The following is a 25,808-nucleotide window of genomic DNA, read 5'->3' as shown; positions in this document are numbered from 1 at the left end:
TTTCCCATCGACCTGAACTCGTTCCAAATACCTATGAGATATCAGCCAATATTTTTGAATGTCGTTGCGATTCATCATCAATGAAGATACTGATTGAAAGCTCCAACAGTTTTCGTACATTCGTTATATTTCGGGTAAAAAAAAACAGCAGCGATACATTATATACAAATAGTAACGAAATACAGCAACGCATACAAATCGATCACGATTTCTGTGACAAGAATGAGAACAACAATAGAAAATTGAAAAATAAAATCTACCTGTCTATTCATGCGTAAAAATAGTCGATTCGTACGATGATTGACAACTTATCACAGTAACGTAAAACTATCGGAATAAACCTTCCACATTAGAAATACCATTCGAAGGTTGTACGAAAAAAAAACGGTTTTTTTCTCCAAAAAAATGTTCTCATTGTTTCGAGACATTTGTGCGAATGAATATTTTCGCATTCGCGTTTCAGAATTTTCTTTCTTCACGCTCCGTTCCAGAAATTTCTCAAAGACATTTTATCTCCAAATAAAAACTTTTCCATTTCAGCATTTAGCGAGTTGAAATAAAGGCTGTAAACCTTCAGTCCCTTTTGAAACGTTAAAAACACTGGGTCCCAACATATTGAACACCATTTCTTTCATTCGCTGATCAATCTATTGTTTTTTAAGAATTTGAAGAAAACTCTGTCCGCGACGAGCAACGGAATACAAATAAATGTAAAGAAAACCATCGAATTATCCGTTGAACACGTTTTTCATCGTTTCTTTGTGCTAACGTTGCTGCGTAGAATGTTCGTTGCATTGCAAGGTAAAAAGCAGAATTTGATTGCCTAGTGAACGAATATTAAAGAAACACCATCGAGTGCTGAAAATCTAATGAGAAAAACTTGGCTCGCAAATGTCAATAAAATATCTTTGGAAACGGAGCTCCGAGGAGAGATGAGAAAGAATTTGCAAAACGGAATAAAATACTTAGTCGAATTTCAATTCTCTTTTGCACATCGGACACTTGTCGCTCGTTTTCAGACACTGTCGCAGACAGTCAGCGTGAAAGAGATGATGACAAGGCGTGACGCGTGCTTTTTTCATGGCAAACAGACAAACGGCGCAAACGTCGTCGAATTTTTCAATTTCGTCCGACGTCGCTTTTCTGTAACGGTTTAAAATTCGACGCTCAGCTTGAAGCGCAGCGCCGGAGTTCAACATCAGCTCTTTTCCTCGAAGATAAACATTGAAATATGCCGCCACTAACAGCAATTCCCAATTGGCAGTCGGAACAAGAAGTATTGTGAATAATCCGGACATGAAAATCGTAAATACTCGGAGTATCACCGGAGCGTAGAGATTTTCCAAACTCTCGAGACTCTCCAGTTGCATGAATGATAAGATATGAGGAAACATTTCCACAAATACTTTCTCCGTTGCCGAGTAATACGACCAGGTTACAATTGTGTAGAGAGTCGATGGTCTGAAATATTGAAAGAAAAAAAAAAAAAAACAAACGTTAAATTAGAAATAAACGCCGTTTATTTTTCGTGATCGATTGTTTTCATGAAATTTCAATTATTCTGATAATTCAAGTGAATGATTGTTGCACGTGTTTACTCGTTTCGTAGATACTTTAATGAACTCTGATAAAAATGTAATAACGCTATTTTGAAATTCCGCGTAAGATTAACGTTCGGTGCTTTTATATTTATTGTTTGACCCGGTTAGCAAATCGTTTTTGCTCTTTCTCGAATCGCAGACTCTTCATTGGTAAATATACGAATTTTATTCGCTGCAATTGCAATTTGGTAGGATGGAAAAATTATAATAATACAGCGGGGAGCAATATTTTCAGAATTTTTTTACTTTCCGCTTGTATTATTTGCCTGATCAATGAAGAATTCCCATTTTTTCTTGTTCAGCGAAACTTTCAAAACTCCGTAAACTAAGCAAACACGAAATATGATTTCGGGACGAAATATATTTCACGGTTTCATTTTGTCTGAAATTATTTAAATGCACCGTTGCGGAGTGTCTGATAAAATATCCCAAACGTTTTACAACCTCTTGATTTTCTCCCTGTTCGAAGAGGAACTAAAAAATCAATCAACCATTATTATATTTGTCCCTAATCAGGCTGCTAGCTAGATTGTTGCCAACTCAAAAACATTGGAGCTCGACTAATCTGTTTATGGTTTCTCAAATCTTAACTAATATTATAAATGCGAAAGTGTGTTTGTTTGTTCTTACTTCACGCCCTGATAAACCAACCAAACGACTCGATTTTCGGCATGGAAATAATTAAAAAGAAGGAGAGTTCCGATAGGAGATTTACGGGAATATTCGTATTTTTACATTAAAAAAGTAATTTTACATTAAAAGCTAGTAATATATAGTTTAAAGTTCAGTAGTAAAAATTGACAATTTTCACGAGAGTCGAGTATATTTGCCCGTATAATCTGGATCTTAGAGAAGTTCAAGACTCCGATTTTCTTCACGTTTCTTAACTTCCGACAGAAATAAAAAAACGATAAGAAGAAAAACGTATCGCTGTTTGCTGTACTTCAATTCGAATACGACGAAAAAAAGATAAATAAAAGTGCATTATGCGCGCAATTCGTTCGAGATTAAAAAATGATCTCTCAATGAGTACCCAATGAGCGATCGAAAAATTCGATCGCTTCGAAAAATTTATTTGATCACATCCACACAGGAAACATTGCTGGTAATGCTAAAAGCAAAAAACGGTTGAAACGTACTTGTAATTCTGCAGCCCTTGTTCGAGTCCAAATACGAGGAGCATGAAGGTGAGGGTGACAGCAAAAGTGACAGCTTTGGTCCATTCGAGTACGATTTTGGTGGCGGACATTGCGAGATGTTTGATCTGCGATCTCTCGGTCAAGGTCACGTACGGGGACCAATCCTCTTTCTCGATAAGTTCTTTGATGTAACTGACGCAGTATGCGATTACGTTGTAAAACATGAGAGTGTACAGGCACGTGATCCGTTGTTGCGGTACGAGAAATTTGTCAGCGAGGACGAAAAAAACTATTTGATTAGCCATTATCGAGATGTTCTTCATTTTGAGGAAAGCATTTTCGGCACGATCGAACGGTCGGTAGACTCGTTTCAATATTCGGCTCGAGGGAACCCAAGCTTTTTTCGCGACAGCTTAAACGAGAAAACAACATTTCACCATCGATTACACGATCAGTCAGTCATTTGTGCATCCACCACATTCATAGCTTTATAAATAAACCATAAAATTATTCATAAACACCACGTGTTTCATATTATTTACAGCAAAGAGTGGAAAAAAGCCTGAATTACACCGAAAAATGCTCTTCGAAGCATCCACGTTAATCAGCGTATCATTTAATTACTCGTCAATATTTTCAGCGATCGCACTATCCATGAGAGAACTTCCAAAAAACTTCGGAATAACAGGAAAATCTCGATAAACGATCTAATTCAATTTTCTCACTTTTCTCTACATCGAATTTGTTGTTCTCAATAATTGACGCGAACCGTTCAACGAATAGTAATGAAACTGAGACGAAATTATTATCGACTTAGTCGCGGGGGCAGAAAAAAGAAGCTTCTCGTTCATTGAAGCGTCACAGAATGGAGGGATATATCCGAGACGTTAATTGAGAATAATGTAATCTATTTATGTCGAGGTGTTTGAAGCATTTATTTTTCGTGCAGATAGGACGGTGAGGAGCCGATAGCATTAGCATATTAATCGACGTCAGTCTGTGCATGACGAGGTCGGGCGTTTTTCATGGAAAGAGAAGATCGACAGGTGGCTGTGAGGCAAAAATTGGAGGGGTTTTTCGCATCCGAATCGATACATGTATATTAATTCTTCGTTAATAAACATGCCACGGGGGTATAAAACATCAGGACATTTTCCACGAAAGCACATTCCACTGTCGTCAAGCCCGCAAGACTCCTCGAAGCCACAGCATCGAGCCGAGCCGAGCCTCACCATCCGCTCTCGAGTTCGAATCTAGCTTCTTGAAAAAAGCGATTTACCACCGGACAATCAGGTGAGAATTCATCTTTTTAAAGGCTACTTTTTCACTCGAGTTTTACCGGGTCGAAGGATTTCAAAGGGCCGATTAAATAGGTTTTTAAATAGGTTTAGCCATTTTTTAAAACTCTTTTCAATGGGATTTTTCATTTGGCCTGAAAAAGCGAATTGTTGTAAGCAATTCTTCACGAAGGAATCGAAACGAAAGGCTGACGAATTTCCCTTCAAATTTCAACCTACTTCGGTCGAAATATCGAGCACTAGTTTAGTCGGGCACTCCGCTTGGAATATTCATCGATATTGTGGACAAATTTCGTGTGAAAATCCCCGTCCTCAAAAGGTTAATGAGAGTCGCACAAAAATCGTAATAAACGTACCTTTTATCGCTTCGGACAACGTTTTGAGTGCGGATACAGGATATCTGTAGTTCGCGCTGAGTACGACGGGTAAAACGAGGACGGAGTAGAGGGTCGGTGCAGGCGGTGGCAACAAGGGCAAAGGTCCTCGTGGACAGTAGGGCAGCAAGAGCACAGCGCTCAGGAGGCAGACGCTTTGAGCGGTACGTTCTTTGTCTATTGTCAAGGAGTTTGCTCTAATACGACTCCGGACCCTGGTTATCATGCCCATTTTTCTTCCTTAGTACTGAAACGATAAGAGAACTGAAGAAAATCTTTGTGGATTACGAATTTATTGGGAGAAAAAAATTAGTCCATTCTTTTCAATCGAATTGTCATCGTAAAGGTTGATGCGAACGGGAAAAGTACTGCGAAAGTCGCTTCTCCATCGGGAACCATAAATACTTGAAAAAATGTCAAGTGCCAAATTCGAGCCACTCGAATTTCTGTATACTTTCGAATGCGCAACACAAAAGTAAAAAGTTTTGTTATTGACTTTGAATTTCGTTCGAGCGTAGAGCTTATTTTTGTTGAAAGAGATTCGATTTCGATCGAATAACGCGAGGATGATTCGATGTACACAAAAAGCCCGAAAATCGCGTTTTCATCCTATAAAATGTGCGTTGAATACGAAACTGTCGATCGTCATCTCGACCCAGCGCCTTATCCGAGAACAAAGTCTTGAAAGTCCGGGTGGAAAACTCTGCCAAACAAAACTTGCCGATCTCGCATCAAATCAAGTGGATGTTTATTTGGCGAAATCCTCTGAATATCGAGCATTATAGAAATAATCAAACAAATCGCCTTCAGAATCGCTTGTTTCTTTGTTCTCGGGGCATTCAAGTCTCCCGAAACTCGGAAGCAATTCCGGCACTCTTTATAAACTGAAGCTTCGTAAACAAACGTGGCAGGATTGCCAAGAGATTTTGCGGCGAGCTTTTTCATGACGTTTCGCGGAGAGACGATAGATGAGAATTCGAATTTTACATTTCCACACATTTTTATTCAATAGCGCGCTATTTTCATTTTTTTACAAACGTTTTTATACAGTTTCGGGTGTTTACTTTATCGCTTTTTGGTTTAGGCGAACCGTGAATCAGTAGACCGGTAAATAGCATTGTTGTCATTGTGTTTTCTCAACGATGCCAAAAAATTGTTTCCCAGAATGAAAGATCGGAGGTGGCTTTAGGTACCGCATGACAAAAACGAAGCTCGGCAAAGCAGGGTTCAAGGCTCTCGCGTCGTGACGGAAATCATGAAAAATGTTGATTCATGAGATTAAAAAAATCTCTTCGCAAGCGTTCGATCTTTTCCAAATCCCCGGCAGAAATTTCGTGCAGCCGGTTTAGTGCGATTGGCACCGGTCAGCTTTCTCCGGAGATGCAACCGTCCCGGTGCCAAATTCTGACTCATTTTTATACCTTCTACGAGTTTCTCTCTCTCTCGCGGAATTCTCACATTCATCGCGAACTGGGTACAGCCTCGTTTTTGCTCGTGTCTTTCAACAAATATAGCCAACGCACGTTCCACGCTCATCTCCTATTTCGTAGCGCGCAATAATCTTAGCACGTGGCTTTTTCTAACGAATAAAAAGTTTTTCTCAATTCCGCGCAACCGATCAGTCAAATTGGCAATAAATTAGAATTCGCGACTTTCGAAATCCGCAAGTGTTTTGTATTTCTAACAAAATTCACAAATTTATGATCAGTTTTTATCTTTTGACGAGTCGTTATTGAAAACATGACTAAAAAATTGCTCAATAAATCGAAACTTTTGATTGAACTTTCGAAAACGAGAACTCACTGCTTCCAAAATGGCGGGGTTTCTCTTCTGCAACCACACTTATCAAATCACTTGATCGCGATTAAACCCCAAAAAGATCAATGACGAATGGGCGCTCAAAAATTTTCCTTCTCCGGTACGATTCTTTGTAACGAATGCTCCTATCGTGCTTTGGGGAGCTGAGGAGCGATTAATTGAGGTGTAAAAATGACGGTCGATCCGAGAGGTTCGATTACTGGCAAGAAACTGACTGACGTGGAGCTTTTAAATCGTTTCGTGATTTTGTTTTTGAAAATATCGTCAGAGGGCACAGCAGAGGCGAGCATTTGATATATCCGAAGGCTGTAGACTCCTCGCGATTCGGCGAAACAAAGTCGACGCCAGATTTGCCTTCTTCTCTCGACGAATAACGCCCGCGACGTCGACGCCGTCGTCGTCGTCGTCGGCGGCGGCGGCGGCGATTCTACGTCGAGCCACAGAAGCAAAACACAGCTTCACAGTATTTTTAGAACCTCAGGAGCCACCGATTCACAGTGCTTAACGAGTTCGGTCATTGGCAGCTTTGATCAGGCGCATGAACGACTCGTTGGCGAAGAGTCCAAAGACTCTTCGCCGTCTGTTCGAAGCTCCGTTCTCGGAGGCTTGGTCACCGGAAAAGAGCGAAATTTAACCGCGAGACTCGCGTGCCATGGCGCGATTGAATTCACCAGATGAAGGTCGAAAATTTCGATCGGACGAATCAACGATTCGTTTCGTTGCAGTGTTTTCCACTTTTGTTGACTGAAGCATGTCGAAGGGAGCATAAAATTCGTCGCAAAATTATGCAGAACCGAAAGAGCTTTGCGGGAACGTCCAGAACTATAATTGAGCGAATTCGATTGTTTCGTCGTAAATGCTTTAAACTCGCAACTGCCGACGAATTTCCGGTCTTCCGTCCGACATAATCCGATCGATGCGACTGCCAATGACTGTGCACCTTTGCGTTTGTTTTTGTGTTGACTGGCGCCAGAAGATCCCTCGTGGTCCATTTTTGCACGAGCTTTTCCGGCCACGAGGTATGTGTCGCGTAGACGTTCGGGATGGGTGTGGCTTCGAGACCGATCTCGTGGTCAACGTGTCAGTCTCCCACACAATTTTCCTTTTCACTCGAGCTCCGCTTTTTCATTCATCCGTAGATTCGTTCATGCGAGCCTCCCCCGCACAAAAGTCGACAAGCTTCTCCGGAAGTTGGGACTAAATTCAGGAGATATTTCCTCTCGTTATTCGTCGGAAACGCAAATTCGTTAGAGAATTAAATATCCAATCTAAATTCGAGCTCTTCATTCACATACCCACGCTGCGCGAGTGAATGATCTTTTCGAACTTCTCTTTTATGCTGGATTCGCTTCGCAGTGCTTTATTATATTTTTGTCATCTAATAAAATCGTAGATTCGTCACTATTGTTTTGAATCTTTCGAAAGTTTTGAAAAAACAACAAGTTTTTGTTTGTTTTACTCGCTGATCTCTCGGGCTGACGAACGAGTCGTTGGCTTCATCGAAATTGTTTTTCGTCCCGAAAAATGAGGTGTCGAAAGACCCGACACGAGGAGTCAACGTCGCCTTAATTTCATTTGTTTCGAGCAATATCTTTACACTTAACGATTGGGTCAGGGGTCATTGTGAGCTAAACAGAGTTCAAGCAATGCGTTACGAGTGATTGCAACGCTACTATAAATACCACGGATTCGAATGTTAAACAATTTCGAGCGCGTCCGATAAGAACGCGATTTATCACCTCATGAAAAATGTCTCACGTTTTTTTCGTCTCTCCCTGCTCTTTCTCTTTCCCCAATTATCTTCGTTTGAGGTATAAAAACTCGGAATATTTTCCTCATTACTCGTGGAATCGTTGAAACAATTGTTTCGACCATGGTCAGTTGATTAGATTGCGGTTCACTCGTTTTCACTGTTCATTCAGCAGGAATCCTCTTCGTTTGTAGTTCTCGCGATCGTTCATTTTTTCTCGTTGCCAATATTTTATTCAACGAACGCGCTAGACAAATATAGCTTTACTCATAATCGATTTCATTTCCGCAGTATCGAATGGACCTTGTTCCTGATAAGGCGCAAAAAATATTCATCAGAATTGGTAAAAATCGAGATGAATCAACACTCATGATTGTCTTTTAATCAACTGGACTGCTAGTGGACTCTGTCTACGATTTATTTCTTTTCTGGCCACGATTATTCAACACTTCGATGCTCCTGGATTCGCGATTTAATTCTTTCATTCAGACGTAAAATGACGATAAATTTTGGTTTCGATATCAAATTGATGTTAGAAACGTTTGTAACGAGGGAGTTTTCATCCAAAATTTTTTCTTTTCTTTCCTTAGATCAAAATGTTCCTATTCAAGCACTTATGGAGTGTGAACCGATGCCGGAAGTTCGAACCCGTTTTCCTGCACTTTAATTCCGCGTTTCGCGGTTCGGCTCCGAAATTTTATTTCCAGAAACTCGATCCGTTTTCCAATTCGTTTGATAAAATCGTCAAGATTTTAGCAAAAACGAGGTTTCTTTCGTAACACAGCCGAGAGTGGGAGATTTGATGTTTCAGGGAAAGATTTGTTGTGGGAGCAAACATGCGCGACACATATTCGTTTGACTCGTGGGTCGACTCGGACGTGAACATTATCTCGCAGTCCTGAACCACGATCTCGTATCATTTTTGTTGTTCTTTTAAATCTTGAACAACTAATTTTCGAACTAATTATAAAATAAAAATCGAATGAACGTTCGAGCAGATTCGAGTTGAAATTCCGTGAAAATTTCATTTCACAAAAATGTACGAAAAACTTGAGCGTGACTGTGATTGCTGAAGTGCCAAAACAGAATCGACTATCGCTGCGCCCGATTAAATAGTCAATTTGGTCAATCGATCGTGTACGCTGAGACATGATTCTAGTGACAGAAGTGAAATCTGTCCCAGGCCGCTCCTCGTCTTCCATTCCACGTTCAATTAGGTAATTGAAAGTTGAGGATTCACTTGAGTCCGCTTCGTCATAATTCGTGTGCGCTCATTCAGTTTTCGAATCAGAATTCATTTCCGTGAGTGAAGTACCGCGAGAATGAATCCGCCTTTTACCGAGCAATGTGTAAAAAACGCTGACTCCGTGCGACAAACTTTTTTGACTTCACTGAATGATAAAGTGTGCTGGTCACGGGACGGCAAATTTCGATGAAGGATTTTGGTCGAGGATATCTTCATGGGACTGTTCCCCTCGAGTTTTCATTGAAATCACCCGACGCCTGGTAGTAGCGCGTGCATCGAAGTCTCTGGCTTCGAACATACCTCCTGATGACATTCCCCCGGTCCCCAAATCGCATTTTTCTGTGTTACGATTTGTCGGAAGATTATAAAGAGACGACATTTCGGTTATTATTTCGTCCGCAGCCACGTCGTTAAAATCTAATTAAATTACTGGCAGGGTGCATCGATCGCGTCGTAATTTCCGTTGATGCATGAATCTCTTCGATTTTTTAATTCTATTTCCTTTTCCTCAACTCTATTGAGTCGCGGATTCGTCGAACGATCCCGTCTTCGAATTCCGTTAACGACCGCGCGGAAATTCATTGATGAAAATTTTGGGCTTGTTGAAATTGGGTTCATTGTTACATCGCAATCAACCGATAGCCAACTTTTTCTTTTCGCGTATGGAGCAACTATGGTGCGGGGAATGAATTTATCAATGACTGTCCCCATGCGTTCGCAGTTAATAGCGAGATAAGGATGCACCCTCCGGTTGGTCGTTGTACTTGAGATAAATTAATGTTTGTTAATCAAGTTTACTTTGCATAAAAAAAAAAAAAAATTGCAGCGGGTCAGCAAAAATGATGGATCGGAGTGTTTGGATTCTCTCTCATCCGTTCCATGGTTCAGTTCGATTTTTATAGAAAAAGCTGTAAAATATTTGTCTTTTCTATTGTTATTTCGCAGATTTCCAAGCCGAGATGCTCGCCTTCCAAAGCTTTACCTTGACCGTTTTGCTCGTTGCCATCCTACCCATGTAAGTTGATCGTTGTCCGATGATTAACTTCCAGATTTTTGCAATAAACTTTCTCCAACGATTTCTTCCCTCAGATGCTTGTCTCATCCATCGATTCGCACCCGGGAATCCGAAAGACGCGAGTGTCAAGGGTGTGGTCGTGACTGCAACAAGTGTGTCTACGGAGTCGCTATATCGCCACTTTGCGGAGTGCTGGAATGTCGCAAAGTTCGTATTTTTTTGACTCATTTTAGCGAAAGAAGTTCCTCATATTGAGACCAATTCATATCTTCATTCCTATTTTTATTTCTGCATCAAGTCACGCACTGATGTTTATTAATCAAATGGACCGAGGCGATACGTTCTTGCAATGTTTTCAATCGAATCGACGATTTGCCAGTGCTTTCATTCATCCGGTTTGGTGATCGAGGCAGTCTAATCGGTAAAATACTTATTGAAGGGACCAAACGAGCGTTGCGGGGGTCATAACAACGTCAAAGGCGTCTGTGGCGAAGGGATGCTCTGTCAATGCGAGAAGTGCACCGGTTGCAGCATCGACACATTGAAGTGTTCGGACCAATCGTTGGACGAGCCTTGTCGTCCGAGCGATAGCAACATGAGCGGATACTGGGATCCTCTGCGCAACAACTGGTTCACTCTCGTCAAGTAAACATCGATAAAGAAGAAACTAATAAGCTACAACGAATAACGCATTTGGACCACACAAATAGAATCGAGGCAGTTTATCACCGATACAAAAAGCTACATTTCTCATTACGAAAATCTGGTGGGGAAAATAAACTCTGGAAAAAAGAAATCTTCATTGAAGCCGAGTCTCCAGTGGGGGCGTCATTTTTCACTGGATTTTCATTTTTTCATGCTGGCTGTTGCGACGAATTTCATGTGATTTTTCATTAGTTTAAAGCATTGTTAATTATATAAGAATTAACGTCGATCAGGGAAATGAAAAATCGTCACATCCCACCACTATGATATTTGAAGAGTTGCGGAGTTAAATTCAGTATTTATAGCTCGACAAATTGATCACCAGATTCTGTCTGGACGAGCCCGGCTGCTTTGTTACGCTAGTCACGCCGATCGCGAGCGAAAATTCCAACATTGCAATCGTGTGCGTACAGCTGATTTGTTGTTTAGTCATTCCGATTAATTTTATCAAATATTTTTTTCATTCTGCTTTTTTTGTATGTTATTCTCATATTGTGATATGAACTTTATTTGATTATTGTTAAACGATTATTGCATCGTGAAGATCGTAGGAAATTTACGGTTCTTACTTTGGCATCAATTCGATCGTCCAGATGTGGAAATGTCTAAGAAAAATGAAAATGAACGTGAGGATGCGACGAACGAGTGCATATTCGTACGACTGATGAGAATTCCATTCACGCATTTACTTGTATAGTGTCAATTCTCTTTTTTTCTGCTTCCTATTGAGGATTTTCAACAATAAATAATGATACTTCGGTAACTAACGTTTTCTCCCTTCCGCCTCTCGATCCACAATCCATATTTGCTGCAGTCAGCATCATTGTCACACCCCAAAATGGGAACTAACATTATTTTTAGCTGTCACCTTGTTTTGTTTTTTAACTGGAATACGTTTTTACGAAATGCTGTTACGTCTCACAATCAGTGGAAGATATTGAAACCCCTAAGAAACAAAAAGGTTGGGACAAGTACAACGATGGTCCATTGTTTCTAAATGACGTAGAAAAAAAATTCAAAACCAGGAAAAAAATTCTATAGAAATAAAAAACCAAAAATAAAAAACAATCGATAATTGAAATAATAGGGAACGCAACGCGGTATTGACTCTTCTTTCGGCTCAAGACACTCAAGTCTTTTACCCAGGGACGAGAACCACGTCTTTTGAGTATGGGAGTACAAGAATGATTTTCGTTTCCTTAGAATAGCTCCTTCGAAGATGGCTTACAATATTGATTACAATATGTTCGATTATAATTACTTTTAATATAATTGGATTATTAAGGAAGTTCACGCGAATTTAATGAAAATCGAAAATTCCAACTTTGAGAGTTGAAATTTGGAAATATGCTAGAAATCTACGCGGTTCATATATTCCCGGAATTATTATACCATCTACTGTATCGTTGTCGAAAAAACAATTAACGAAAATCACATTTTTTGAGGGGTTATACACAGGCTTCTATGACAGGCCCTGCGCGACGATTTTGATTTAATAAAATAGGAGCCTCCCAACTTTAAGAGGATGGATCAGTCGGTATATCGCAACCGTGAGTGCGAGAGAGATAGCTGCAAATTTCGAAATCAAAATTCTTTGACACAGTTTGACCGATTAAAAAACGGCTCTGTCAGTCGATTTTTGCCATCGTTCTGCGTAGGCTGACAAAGCCTTTTTTTAATCGGTCAAACCGTGTCAGAGAATTTCAATTTCAAAAATTCCAAGTGAGGTTAGTCGACTGATCCATAGTCTTAAAGAGCCAAAAACGAAAATAAGAAAATAGAATGTTTTTAGATATCTATGATGTCTTGAAAAAGCCTTGTTACCCGTGAAAATCACTTGCGAATGAAAAAAGAAAAACACTTATTTGAGTAATAACGATATAAACGATGGAAGGTTTGCCAACACCATGAGCCAGATGGTTTATAACATAGATATGCATACGTATATGAATAAAAAATGACTGTTATATTAAAAATTTATCAATCTCAACAAATAAGTTGAACATAATTTTAATAATTGCGAGAATAAATTATAATCGTTTCTTTGATCATGAAAAGAGCAAAAAAGTTCAATTGCTTTTTCGAATCACAAGTAACGTATGACTTTCCTTAAATAGATTTTGCAGTTTGATCAAAAACAATGAAAAGTAAATTCGTAGTGTTTGGTTACTGAGTTATAAATTTGCGATTCCTACTTGAAATTTTTCCAAGTTCGGATTGATACGAGATATTTAGCAGATAATTGGACAAAGTCCTTTTCTGTAAAGATTTGCGAATTAACTGAGCGTAACGTCGACATGCGAAAATTTAAGTATGACAATGAATTGACATTGGCAGAAGACGACGGAAAAGACCATCGGGGCGTCTTTTAACCCAATTTAAATAGACTTTACCCCATCGAGTCGTTCCTCCCTTCCATGGGAGGATTTCAGGCTGGTCTATGGCACGCCTCGCCTGAGCCAAATCAATCCCCATTAATTATATTATAAAATTTTAGTCCATTGGCCAACCACAAAATTTAAGATCTGCACTCCCTTTATTCGGAAATAAAGAGGGCTTTGACTGTACAGATATATTGTCATGCAGCGTGAATCATACCTACGGTATGCCTTTGTCTTGCAGTGCTCGTAATGTTTCTTTCTAATATTGCATTATATTGGAAAGGCTCGAGCCACCTGGATACATCCATTGTAAATAAGCGTTTGCTGTCAACGAATTCATCTTTTTATTTAATCGAGAGTCACTCGATACTTATTTTTCATGTTCGAAGAATTTTAGCGTACTATTTTAGCATCCTCTCTTATTTATAGATAGATTTTATTTTCAATATCACTTCTGTTTCAGCGGAGCCTTATTTTGAGTTTACTGATTCCAGCATGTGCGGCCTGTTTTGTCGTTTGTTAATATCAATTCGTAACAAATGGTCACTCGAAAAATTGATTTTTAGATCCAATTCCGAGAAGCAAAGTTCGAGTTTAAATCGCAGTTTAATGAAAAATCGAATGTCTTCGTGCTGCTTCCACAAAAATGGTTGGAATTCAGTTTTTATTTCGAGTTGAAACTCCAGCGGAAGAGTCAATGCTCGCAGGATGGAAATTTGCCAGAAAAAAAATACTTTTCGTATCCGTTCTTTTGGATGACTTTGGATTCTCTGGTTATTCGTAATCGTGGATTGGCGCAGAGACTGAAGAGCTTTCTGTGTTATCTGAAGAGGATAGCCTCTGCAGAACGATAGTTCAGCTTTAATATCTACTTTACCCGAAACAGTCGGGAATTTATCGATCGAACGCGGGTAAATAACGCGCGGTGAAGCGATTTATTCTGATATTTGTACAAAAGTGTCAAGACTCAGTTTAATTTTGAGCTTTCTTTGCTTTCGTGCCTGTTTTTCATCGTCCTTTATATTTGAACTTTATCCCATGTACTTCGGAAAATAAATGATTTTTTGTCGTTCCCTCACTCGGATCATATCACCTTTCAATAATAAATGTCACCGTTCAATTTACTCTGAAAACGTCGGGACGAAAAAAATGGTCGGGTTCAGAAGAGAAATCAAGCGAAACATTATTTTTCATGAAATCTTCATTCATACATAATTATGTACAAAAAATTGTTGAATCGGAATTTTCGGTTGACATTTTCGTGGGAATAAATGCCGGAGCGAGGTGGGACGAAACGAAGCGAAGAGCAAGGAAAGAAATTGGAATAATAACATTATTTTTTGTGTATTAAAATAAAAGAAATTGTTGGGTGTACGGGAATCGCGGGAAAGAAAACGAATTACTATGTAAAGTTTATTTGACACGCACGCGAAGAGTAGCGTGAGCAATGACAGTGAAAATGGTTTTGTTATAAAGTTGAATCGTCATTTGTTAATTCTCTATTGTATCGTCGTTGATCGAGGTTTTTCGAGGATCGAGAAAGTCTGTTTCTTATCTATCTTTTCTTTTGCAAATACATCGATGATTTATGTTGATCGAAATACTCGATGGACCGTCTGCTGGCAAAGACGGATGCCAAAGAAAATCTTATTGCTCAACGAGCACGTCCAATCTGGATCAATGCCATCGACATTGAAACTTCCGACGACGTTCATGTACGAATTTTTCGGTGTCTCAGCCACAATCAGAGAAGACGAGACTGCAAGAAACAATTGTGCATCGTTAGTTTCCACTCCTTAATAACGGTAAAATGGACAATTCAGCTTTTATTGGTCACAATTTTTGCTTCCGCGATGAAACTTCAAACTATCGTTTCATCCATGCTTTTAGCTTTTTCATTTTTTTCATAAGTCTCTGATTTTTTTTCAGTTTGACTGAGGACACCCAACTTTATTTTTTTCACCATTTTAGATGATTTATCGAAAGTCATTCGAATCTGAATAATTGAATGCAGGAAGAAAGAATTGTAATTTAAACAAAGAATTGTAAGAATAATTCATTGATTTTTATGTACTCATTTTATGCTGTACTTTCAATCCCACCCTCTCCATTCATTGAGAAATTCCATTATTCTATTATTAAGATGAATGTTTACAGCATAATTCTGAAGCGTAGTACAAAATTAGCGGCGGTAAACAAGTAAGTGTATATCGTCGGATCATTTTTCGAATGCAGTGACCACTTGAAATATCAGACGTATGTAAACAGGGCAGAAATCCTTACGTGTTTTGCATGAAAAGCAAGATGCGTAATGCGAGATCTTTAAGGAGGTCGCGAGAGGTCGCAAAGAGGATTTCTTCAAATCGTAAGCTGAGGATCGATGAAGACAATATCGCAAAACAGATCAAACTTATTTGACACTCGTTCAATACCGGGACGTCGACACTTTGTTCACACGAAATATTTTTGAAAAGTTTTATAGTCTCATGACGGAGCAACAGTTTTGAAAAATGTCCTCGCACCGAAACAATCGATAAACGATGATTTTCATTTGAAGGTCGATTCTCCTTCGCGCGAATCTGGTATTCTCGAATTCTTATTTTTCCTCTCGAGAAGCATTGAATCGATGGCACATGAAAAGTGTTCTCCATCAGCAGCCACAATCCGTTTATCAATAAATATGCATCAACTTAGCGAATAATTCGATAAAAAATCGTATCAAGATCATAAATATTTACACCGTTTTCCAAAGATCTAATTTGGCAACTTTCGAACTCATTTTTTTCACGTATTGAGGTCACGATGTCATCGAGGATTCTTATTTTCGGTGTTTCGTTCGTTCAATCTACAAAATTCTTCAAAGTCTTTTTCAAAGTCTGCTCTTAAGTTCTTATTGAATAAGCATAATTATCGTGATTCGTGAAAATGTTTAGAGTTATATGGGAAGTTTGGAGCGTTCCGTCCTAATCTCACTGGCCGTTTTGCTTGAGGGCCTTCCTCGTCCGGAAGCCTCGGAAACCAGCTTGGATCCTGGTCGCGGCAGCTTGGGCAACTTGTTGTCTTTTGCGAACAAGAAAGCCGCGGATTCCGGCCTGTATCTTCGTCGCTGATTTCTCTTCCAGCGAGGTTCTCCGGGTTTCTTGACCCACCAAACAGTTCGATTCGTTCGTTATATCCGACGACGAGATATCGCGGATGGGCTTTGTATCTTTGAGCTGCTTGCGGACTCGATAACCCCGGAAACCCGCCTGGATCTTCGTCGCTGCTGAATTTGCCTTCATCTCGTCCTCGATGAGATTTTCCGACATAGGAAATCGACTCTAGTTTTAAGTTCTCTCTTTACCCCGCGCTATTTTGTTCTTTCTTCGCCACTTCGTAATCAATTGATCGCTCGTTAAATTCGACCGCAATTCCGGTATATTACGATAAGAATTTTATTGTTTTTTCACCAAAATTCTTGCAATCCGAAACATTAGTGACGACGAGTTGAAAAAAAAACGAATTTTCACCCCCTTTTTTTAGACAACTGTCATAAATTGGTTGGTTATCATTCGTTAGATGGTTTATTCGGAAAGTTCGAAAAATGTTTCAAGTGTTTTTTCCTTTTATAATTTTTGTCTGGTTTTTCGTTTATAAAAAGTCCGTTTGTCTTCGAAGTTTAAATTCCTCCCGTTTCTTATGTTCCACCGACGATTGTCACATGAAACTCTCGCACTTTGCTCGAGTCGTGTTCGAAACGAGACTGGTTCAGGCGGCAGAGTACTCACTGGTTTTCTATCAGAGCTTGTCGAGATCAAATCGCGGGTCTCTGCGGCGCCTGCGCATTCCGTTTAGCTCTGTGTCAGAGATCTCTACCGCGCAATTTTATATTATCACAGTCGTGAGACTTCGAGTCGTCGTCGTCGTCGTCGTCGTTGGCCAATAATCCACGAGGATTGTCCCGATTTCCGTGATGATAATCTCGTGATGAATAAAAAACATAAACGTTTGAGCTCTCATAACAGGAACAAGATTTTTCAATTTTTTTTCTCACGGAATTGAAAACTGCACGGAAGATTTACACACAAAGAACTTGCGGGATCGGAACTCGGACGTGACCCAACAAATTTCTGGTATCCGCACAGAATCAACAATGCGATGAAAGAATAAAAATTCTTTCCCATTCGGTATTCCGAGCTACCCGGTTCGTTGGATCTCAATTTTCGTTTTCCACAATTTTCTTTTTGGTTTTTTAAGAATTTATTTCATCCACTCGCCGGTGTTGATCTTCTGATGTACTTGGATCGTTGATCTATCTGGGAAAAAGTAACCCGATCGAAGCGCGCGCGAGCAGCGAATAGCTAATGCGATCGCGATACCGATTCAGTCGAGACTCTTATTTCGTCATATACCCGTAACGTAATAATCGAGACGTCAAGAAAACGGACTCTTGAAAAAACGTTGCATTGGTCGGGATACAATAACGAATGTTCAATGACGCGAGCACAGTGTCTATTATTAGCATTACCATTTACGTCCGCGCGTATAACGCTATAATTAAAAGTAAAAGATAATGAAATGTATTTATACTGCCCTTGCGAATTGATTCTTTCATATGGAATATGCACGAGCGAATATAAATTCAAATGGCAACAGGATGAAGGTCGAGCTGGGAGAAATCGATGGATTAATATTTCAACAGATGGGAAAAAAAGGAAATTAGTTGGCAGAACTTTTCATGAAGAGAATATTAAAGGAAAAAATTTAAATGTCAGTTGCTCGAATAATTTCGTCTTCGTCGATGTATCAGAGTGTCTCCATGTTCGAAGGCTCTTTCCATGTACACCTTTGTTACATGTATCGGGCACGGTGACCGGTGACATTGGCGAATTTGGGCGTGCTGTTAGAAAAATCTTTGACAGAAGCCTCACTCGTTCGTCGGGAGAGCTGCGTCATCAAATTTTTATTTCCTGCCCATTTACGTGGGTACTTTTCGCGAGGCTATATGCGTTACTTGTCCATTGATATTTCGATCATTTGCATCATACGAAAATAGAGAATCAAAGTATCGATTTCGTCGTCATTTTTACTCGAAATATCGTATCATAAATCGAAAGAGTCGCCATTTGAAATGTTTAAAATGTTATAAAATAAAAAAAAGTTTGTTCGTTTGATGATCCGATCTTTCTTTGAATTGAGTGTGAACGACGTGAAGAAGCTTGTTTTACTTGGAGACAGTTCTCTGACTATCATAAAAAAAAGGACGTAAAGAAAACGTTATCGAAGTATTCAATCAATCCATATCGTCACGATAGTCTTCAGTTCTATTCATTCATTCCCTCTAAAGAATTGTAGTCATCAGGTATTCTAAACATCTTTTCGTTATCATTTGTACTTTTGTTGGATCAATATTACATCGTTTGTATGTGTGACAAACTCTATTCTCTATTCAGTTGATTGCTTGTGTTATTCTCTATTTCAATTAATCTTATAATGAATTTCCTCCTCAAACTTCTCAAATCAATTACCTCAACTCTATAGTGATATCTCATCAACAAGATCTTAAATTCTCATCATTGAGCAAGCACAGTACATCATCATCTCACACGAGTTTTGTGATGATTCTCTTCTCATGTGAGCTTAGTCTTGCTCCAGATCTGTGATATCTCATCAACAAGATCTTAAATTCTCATCATTGAGCAAGCACAGTACATCATCGTCTCACACGAGTTTTGTGATGATTCTCTTCTCATGTGAGCTTAGTCTTGCTCCAGATCAATTTCAGATAAATAATTTCCAATTTAATTACTGTAATCTCATTAATCTTTTATTTCATTTCAGAAGTCCAAAATCGCTTTGAACAAGAATGAGCTCATTTTAACATGAAAACAGGCGGGATTATATTTTTATGATTTTCTGATTGTTTGTAACGAATGAACCAGGGTGACACTTGTTTTTCTGTACATCGATTGATTCGTGATCTCAATTACGAACCCTATAAATTCATCAGCTCAATAGGCATAGATTGAGAGACATAAATGTATTTTTCTTCTCGATGTAAAAAGAAAACATTTTGTTCGTTGACTCGCTCGCGTGCCTCGACAAAAATACATTACGCGTGCTTGATTGTTGTCATTTGCTCGTTATTTCAATTTAGCTACGAGTTCTTTCCCACGCTTTAATTCTGACATAATGCGTTCATATTAAAAGAGACTTTATTCATTTTTTTTACCGCGGATGTCAAAAGATATGAATAAACGTGGCAGTGGTTTAAGGTGAGGCGTGTAAGAGTATAGGAAGGAAAAAGTCCAAGGGTACAAGGAAAGCAAATGTACAAGAAATGTGAGAAAGAAGAGGAAACTTTAGCACACATTTGCGAACCCAGCGAAATAAAAGCGGACACGAGGAAGGCAGAGGTAGAAGGACTAGAGAGATGGCTATAGAAAAAAATAGGAGAAGGAATGGAGGAGAAAATAAATAGAGTGCTAAAAGAAAAAAAATGAGCAAGGAGTTGTGTGAGTTTGTGAGAGGATATGAATGGATGATGAGGAAAAATGTAAGTGAAAATTATAATTGAAGAAAAGATACGGAATGGAAAAGAAAGATATCTAGTAAGTAAGCGAGGACTTTTATAAATGGGGGGGGGGGGGGGAGACTATGAAAAAATTCGTAAGGGTATACTTGGAAATAAACTATTACTACTACCAGTAAAGAGGCGTGGAAAATAAAATGTTACAGTGAACCAAAATAACGAGTCTTTTCGAAAGGAGTGAAAAAGCATTTCGATCATTGAACGAAACGGAAAGAAATTCGTACGATCAAACGAATGTTTTCTCTAAATATACATGAATCAGTATCGAAAACGATTTTATTATTAGATCGAATTGACAATTCAGAAGCCGTTAATCTTTGGTTCGAATCGGTACTGCTGGTTCCAATCATACGTACAAGGGTGTTTTCGTACCTCGTGATCTTTCGGGAATGGACGTCTGGCATTTGTTCCGATGATTTTCGTCGAGAGTTTACACACGCGTCTCGGGACAGGGACATTATATTTCTACGCACATGAAACCCATTACAGTAGTTGTTTTACGTCTCTATATAGGGAGTGTCCGTAAAGTCGCGAAAAAGATTTCGAGGGAAGATAATTCTTCATTATTGGATCGACCAGTGGCTAGATAATAAAAACTGATTTGAAAACTGTTTTGAATTAATCCTGAAATTGTAATGAACCAGTAGAATTTTTATTTTTATTTCATGTTAAGCCGAAAAGTGTCTTAAAAACTATTTTTTTTTATTTATAATTTGAATTTTCGCACGGAAACGCTGGTCGCCATGCTGTTTCGATTTGTGACGTCACTCCGTTAGTAAACAATACGACTGCGAAAGACCAATTAACAAGATTTGTAAAAATAATGATTTATAACGTATATCATTGGTGTCTTGTGTCTGAATGCAATAATACGAGTATAAAAACGCCACAAAAATTGTGGATTTATCGCCACCGTCGACGTATTTATCATTATTGATAGATTTGTACTTTTTACTTTCACAAAAACGGTCTCCCATGATGCGATTTTAATAAAATAAATGATAAAAGTCCAACGTGATGATAACCTGTAAAATTTCAAAATAACACAAAGCGCACGATAAAAATCTAGATTGTTTGCTATCGGAATGAAGTCACGTTGGAATTCAATGTGGCGGATGGCGTTTTAGACATTTGAAAAACACATGAAAAAGACGATTTTAAACTGTAGTCATAAAATTTATATTGCATTTTTATAAATCAGAGTCAGATCAAAAATCACGAGTCAGAGATGATACTGATGAAACTGCGATCGCGCCAGGACATCACTCAATTGCATATTAGCTGGCTTCGTCACATCAATTGCATTTCGAATATCACGAAGGTCGGTTCGATTGTTGGGTTGGTTTCGGTTAGATTTGGGTTTTGGTTCACAACGGCTTTTAATTTGGTTTGGATTTAGGTTTAAGGTTGGATTTGTATTCGGATTCGATCTGGGCTTAGATTGCTTTTGAGTCTCGGTTGAATTTTTGCTTCGCTTGGACTGTGGCACAGTGCGGTTAAGGTTGGATTTGGCTTTGAGCTGGGTTAACCGTAAACATTTGTTTCCGTTGTTGCATCCTCCAAGCAGCATTCATATTTCGGGTTTGAGGGTTTTCCCGCAACACCCGATATATCCGCAGAAATATCTACTCTCACATATATACATACGTGCACCCACGATTTTCGAGTATATTATGAGATACCCTCACGAATATCGTTGCGACGATGATATAGACGCGCGTGCCCACACACCACCCCTCTCCTGCTCGGTATCCTCGTTACATTATTAAGCGGCTAATAATAAAACGGGGCACTTTATCGTCATCGTCGTTGTTAAACCGATCGTCGCAGAGGCACAAATCGCAAGTCGCGATCAAGCCCTGCTCGTGTGAATATCCTTTGTAGCGTTGATTGCGTCCTCATCAATCTTCTTTGAAAATAAACCCAAATTCATAATGTACCGAGGAAGGACGTCATCGAATGACGTCAACGACGAAACGATTTATCCTCACTTTCAATAAAAGAGATATATTCAATGACGGATCAATTTCTATCGACGATATGAGAACGTGGCACATCTGAACGCGACGCTCACATAAAAATATCGTGATTGTTTAATGAATTCGTACACGGAGAGACTTTCGTACGATAAATTACTATTTTTTTATAGCAACGTCGGACCATTTCGATATTACAATAATAATAAAATCGATACAGAGTGTGTCAAATAATGCAAAAGTTTGGAGAACCATTAACGGACTTACCCGAAACTAAAATTTCATAAAATGCATAACATTTTTTTTTCGGTTCCAAACCATGTTCTGACCATAAATCATGGTAAATTGTTGAATTCCACGGTGACATCCCCAAAAAATTCAAGTTTCAGAGCAAACTAGATCCCAAACTACTTTTAAAGTAAAAAAAGAAAAAAGGTTTTTTACTCATTTTTTACAAAAATCGCACTCATAACTGACATCTTCGTCTTCAACACTTGTACACAAGGTGTGTGCCCATTTTTTGCATGTTACACAGTAAATCCAATCTTCGGAGGACGACGAATATAAACCTTCGCAAAAAATGCAAGAATAAACGTCTTCAAAAGACGAGGACTTGGCTGCCTTGGTGAGCTTTTTTTTCTGTCTGCTAAACTGCTACATTTCGAAAAATTTCGATATTTTGATTTTTATGCCTCTTGGAGGCTGTTTTCCTTGTGCCCCGAAAAATTTTTTTGAAAAAATTCCGGAAACTAGGACCATGAATCAATAGTGGGACTCCGATATAGTGCAAACACGAAATATACCCCCCAGAACGATGGACCCAAAGTTGATTTTTTGCATTCCTCAAAAACATGACAGAAATGGGATATATAAGATTTGACTCATTTCTTTTTATTTACATCCAAGGAATAGAGTCTGAATGCCCCCATTTCTTTTTCCATATTACCAAATTGACATCCTATTCGGAAACAGTCGCTTGGAATGGCTGCATTTTGGAATATGTCGATTTTTCGATTTTTATGCCTCGTAGAGGCTGTGTTCGTTTGCCCCGGAATTTTTTTTTTTTTTTTAATTCCGGAAACAAGGACTGGGCATCAATTTTGGGACTCAAAAATAGTTGAAAGATCATATGCTCATTAATGAAACTTGCTTAAACCCTTAAGTGTCCATTTTGCCCCATACTACCCTAGTAATTATAACGCGCTGCGCCATATCAAAATTGGACACCGAACGAATTTTTATTAAAAACATGGTAAACAATGAAATGATTTGATGAAAATTTAGGAAATAACATAGCATTAATCGTTTCTCTGTGCTATACGAAAAATTGAATAGTTTCGTATTTTCCTTTTTACCGCACTGAATTTTGCTCAATAGCATAGCAAAATTCATGCGCGCACCAAATATATGTGGCTATAAACATGAAAATGAACTATAGTGGCACATAGTAAAATTGCAAGCAGTCGTTTTGTTTATGAGCGGACTTTGTGTTCGCGAACGTTTAAAATTTTTGTACTACTGCGTGATGCATCGTTCGAAAATAAGTAAATGTTTGTCGAAAAGAAGATTTACTACTTTTCTCAACAATACAAAAATTTTGGACATTTCACCAATTTGTTCAGTCCAATAGACCAATTTTAAACATTTTGCCAAAGGCACGAGTGAAATTCAGATATCGATACACCGTTCGATGTAAGAATGTCGTCGCAGACCTAAATTTTGCCTGTTTTGCATAGTAAAATTTGAGAGAACTGCTCTCGGCATCAAAATTATTATGTACTTTGGTGAAATGTAATAGAATGGCGCGATATTAGCCAGCGCTTCTGCATAACTTAGCAAATATTTCTATGTATTTATCTCAGATATTCATATAAAGGTCTCTCTGCCTATATAAGCGTTGCACAAATAGACTAGTAAATCATTGGGAACGTCGATTAATTCATGAGAAGAAAGAGAATAATCGCCTCGATTTGTTGTCTGTTCGAATGAGATCGGTCAATTAGAAAGAGAATAGGAAGAGCGGATAAACGGAGGGTTTATTCACAGTTCTATTATACAAGCGGATGCAAAATATAGGTGTTTACCGTTATACACCTTGTTCGTATATATATGTATAACGTTTTATTCAGACTGGCGGCACGCCCTGACGAGAGCTTCGTTCTAATATTATCTCTTCATCCGTGTTCCTTCCTCAATGAAATAGTTATGCTAACGATCTTAATTGACAGTTTAATTCAGTCGCGAGCGCAGAACTACAATCAACATCCGCAATTGTAGATTGCGAAAAAAAGTCTTTTCGGATACCGCTATTATCGAAGCTTCTTTTATTTCCCTTAGGAGTGTTCACGAGTCATTCACAGTGATTTTTTTGACCGATGTCGTTCGGACTGGAATCGCATTCGATCAAATTACGTCGGGCTCAATTCGGTCGTTCTTTTTGTACGAAAAATCCCTTCGACTCGTAGTCGTAGTCGATTGATTGTGAATCGACGTCTCGAGTCACTTGCTACTTCCTTTAAGCATAAATAGATAAAGAGAAATAAAAAAAAGCCCTGATTTTGTTAATTAAGGAAAAAACTTCATCGAGCACCTATAAATAGTGTTCGACGAATAAGTACAAATAGCTGCAGTTATTTGCGACAGATATTCAAGTACACATTGCTCATGACGCAACATTGAAGCTGTGACGTCATGCATTGACGTTTTACTCGTTGCACGTGCTCCAATGGCCACGTATACTCAACGTAACGCATATACTCCCCGTGATTTCACGGATCAGGTATGCAAACCGAAGACTTTGAACACCATTTTTCTCACCTTTAAGAAAAATCCACACGTTTCATGCCATTTAACTAATTTTTTTCGTTTATTTTGTCATTTGCACGCACTACCACCTTTGACACACAACTTCTCGGTACTTTTATGTGGCACGAGAGGTCATTTAAAATCGAGAAAAACGAAAAATCAATAAAATAAAAAAAAGAAAAGATAATCCGCTACGTTGTTCTTCTTGATTATCAGGCCAATTTAACGCCCCGATGGCGTGACGAAGCGGCAAACAATGACGTGCGTGATGATCACAAAATGATCGCCTTTGCTCGGTCTTCGTATTCTTGTCTTTTGAATTTCAACGCATCCGTGCAAGAATGACGTTCGTTGATTTTGCAAGGAAAACCATTTTTCATCCATTGTTTAAAAAAACATTTGTGAAAAGTCATTATTCGAGAGACGAGATTCCTATTTTGCTTGAGCTTATATTTCCTCGCTTATGAATGTTTCCGCGATTATGTGGGAAGGATCGACGGGTAAAAAAGGATAAAGTTTTTTTTGCAGTTCTCGATCGATGGGAAAACCGAAGCTCCAAATCACAACAATATTCGCAAAAGGATGATCGCAAAATAAAGGCGCGTTTCGCGAGAGTTCTCGAAGCGCGGAGACGAGTCGTTAAACGTGTTCTGAAAAACGTACGTGGAATGCGCTTTTCCGGCGTGAAACGCTCGGTCAAAAAAATCACGTAACTCAAAATTGCTTACGTAATCCGATTATTTTTATATGCGACGTGCAGCCTCTCTCGCAGTTGGAGGATTTCCCCCGCACCCGAACCCATCGTCGTGCTAATTTTTTTCATCCGTTTCTATCGAATGCTTGCATGTCCGAATTGACCAATTAGTGTTCGGGGAATGCCACAAATGTTTGTTCGTCCAAGCTCGTGACACTCCCGCGAGCAATTGGACTTGAAAAAATGCATTGAAACAATTAGGAACGAATTATCTGGAATGTCCCTGCTCGCGCGGATGATTCTTCGTATTATTCGGACGCGTCCAATGCTCTTTGGCCCATTGACTTCGATCCTCTCGATCCGCATACACGAGCGTATACGTATAAACAGGCGTTTATACATAGACCGTTATTGTCATATGTAATGAAGGAGCGA

The 25,808-nt window shown here is 39.0% G+C and overlaps 3 protein-coding genes and 2 long non-coding RNA genes across 5 annotated transcripts; 2 read left to right on the top strand and 3 right to left on the bottom strand.

Annotated features, from left to right (window-relative positions):
- Window positions 1-109: 109 nt before the first annotated feature.
- Window positions 110-6,502, bottom strand: LOC122410234 (E3 ubiquitin-protein ligase synoviolin A-like). The gene is made up of 4 exons (XM_043418364.1): window positions 6,216-6,502; window positions 4,395-4,659; window positions 2,741-3,152; window positions 110-1,461 (listed from the first exon to the last, which is right to left on the bottom strand). The coding sequence occupies exons 2-4, from the start codon at window positions 4,642-4,644 to the stop codon at window positions 966-968; spliced, it is 1,158 nt and encodes a 385-aa protein (XP_043274299.1). The 5' UTR covers window positions 4,645-4,659; window positions 6,216-6,502; the 3' UTR covers window positions 110-965.
- Window positions 3,876-11,709, top strand: LOC122410237 (neuroparsin-A-like). The gene is made up of 4 exons (XM_043418367.1): window positions 3,876-4,033; window positions 10,172-10,241; window positions 10,316-10,448; window positions 10,681-11,709. The coding sequence occupies exons 2-4, from the start codon at window positions 10,186-10,188 to the stop codon at window positions 10,888-10,890; spliced, it is 399 nt and encodes a 132-aa protein (XP_043274302.1). The 5' UTR covers window positions 3,876-4,033; window positions 10,172-10,185; the 3' UTR covers window positions 10,891-11,709.
- Window positions 11,710-14,510: 2,801 nt separating this feature from the next.
- LOC122409329 (uncharacterized) lies at window positions 14,511-16,290 on the bottom strand. Its single transcript, XR_006260655.1, has 2 exons — window positions 15,611-16,290; window positions 14,511-15,086 (listed from the first exon to the last, which is right to left on the bottom strand). It is a non-coding gene; the product is annotated as an uncharacterized lncRNA (long non-coding RNA).
- On the top strand, window positions 15,020-15,404 carry LOC122409330 (uncharacterized). The gene is made up of 2 exons (XR_006260656.1): window positions 15,020-15,132; window positions 15,257-15,404. It is a non-coding gene; the product is annotated as an uncharacterized lncRNA (long non-coding RNA).
- A 6-nt stretch (window positions 16,291-16,296) lies between the features above and the next one.
- On the bottom strand, window positions 16,297-16,635 carry LOC122409026 (abnormal spindle-like microcephaly-associated protein homolog). The gene has a single exon (XM_043416222.1). The coding sequence runs from the start codon at window positions 16,633-16,635 to the stop codon at window positions 16,297-16,299; it is 339 nt and encodes a 112-aa protein (XP_043272157.1).
- Window positions 16,636-25,808: the final 9,173 nt, after the last annotated feature.

Source organism: Venturia canescens, chromosome 4 (genome assembly GCF_019457755.1).
Source record: "Venturia canescens isolate UGA chromosome 4, ASM1945775v1, whole genome shotgun sequence".
Taxonomy (NCBI): Eukaryota; Metazoa; Arthropoda; class Insecta; order Hymenoptera; family Ichneumonidae; genus Venturia; species Venturia canescens.
The sequence above is the reverse complement of the archived record's forward strand: the minus strand, read 5'-3'. Positions and strand labels throughout refer to the sequence as shown.

Bases quoted from the DNA above. Each gene is read 5' to 3' on its own strand.
- LOC122410234 (XM_043418364.1), bottom strand. From the start codon at position 4,644: ATGGGCATGATAACCAGGGTCCGGAGTCGTATTAGAGCAAACTCCTTG. The intron at 3,153-4,394 runs GTACGTTTATTA...TTCTCGTTTAAG, and splicing joins GTTGTCCGAAGCGATAAAAG to CTGTCGCGAAAAAAGCTTGG. The intron at 1,462-2,740 runs GTACGTTTCAAC...TCAATATTTCAG, and splicing joins CAAGGGCTGCAGAATTACAA to ACCATCGACTCTCTACACAA.
- LOC122410237 (XM_043418367.1), top strand. From the start codon at position 10,186: ATGCTCGCCTTCCAAAGCTTTACCTTGACCGTTTTGCTCGTTGCCATC. The intron at 10,242-10,315 runs GTAAGTTGATCG...TTCTTCCCTCAG, and splicing joins CTCGTTGCCATCCTACCCAT to ATGCTTGTCTCATCCATCGA. The intron at 10,449-10,680 runs GTTCGTATTTTT...TACTTATTGAAG, and splicing joins GAGTGCTGGAATGTCGCAAA to GGACCAAACGAGCGTTGCGG.
- LOC122409026 (XM_043416222.1), bottom strand. From the start codon at position 16,635: ATGTCGGAAAATCTCATCGAGGACGAGATGAAGGCAAATTCAGCAGCG.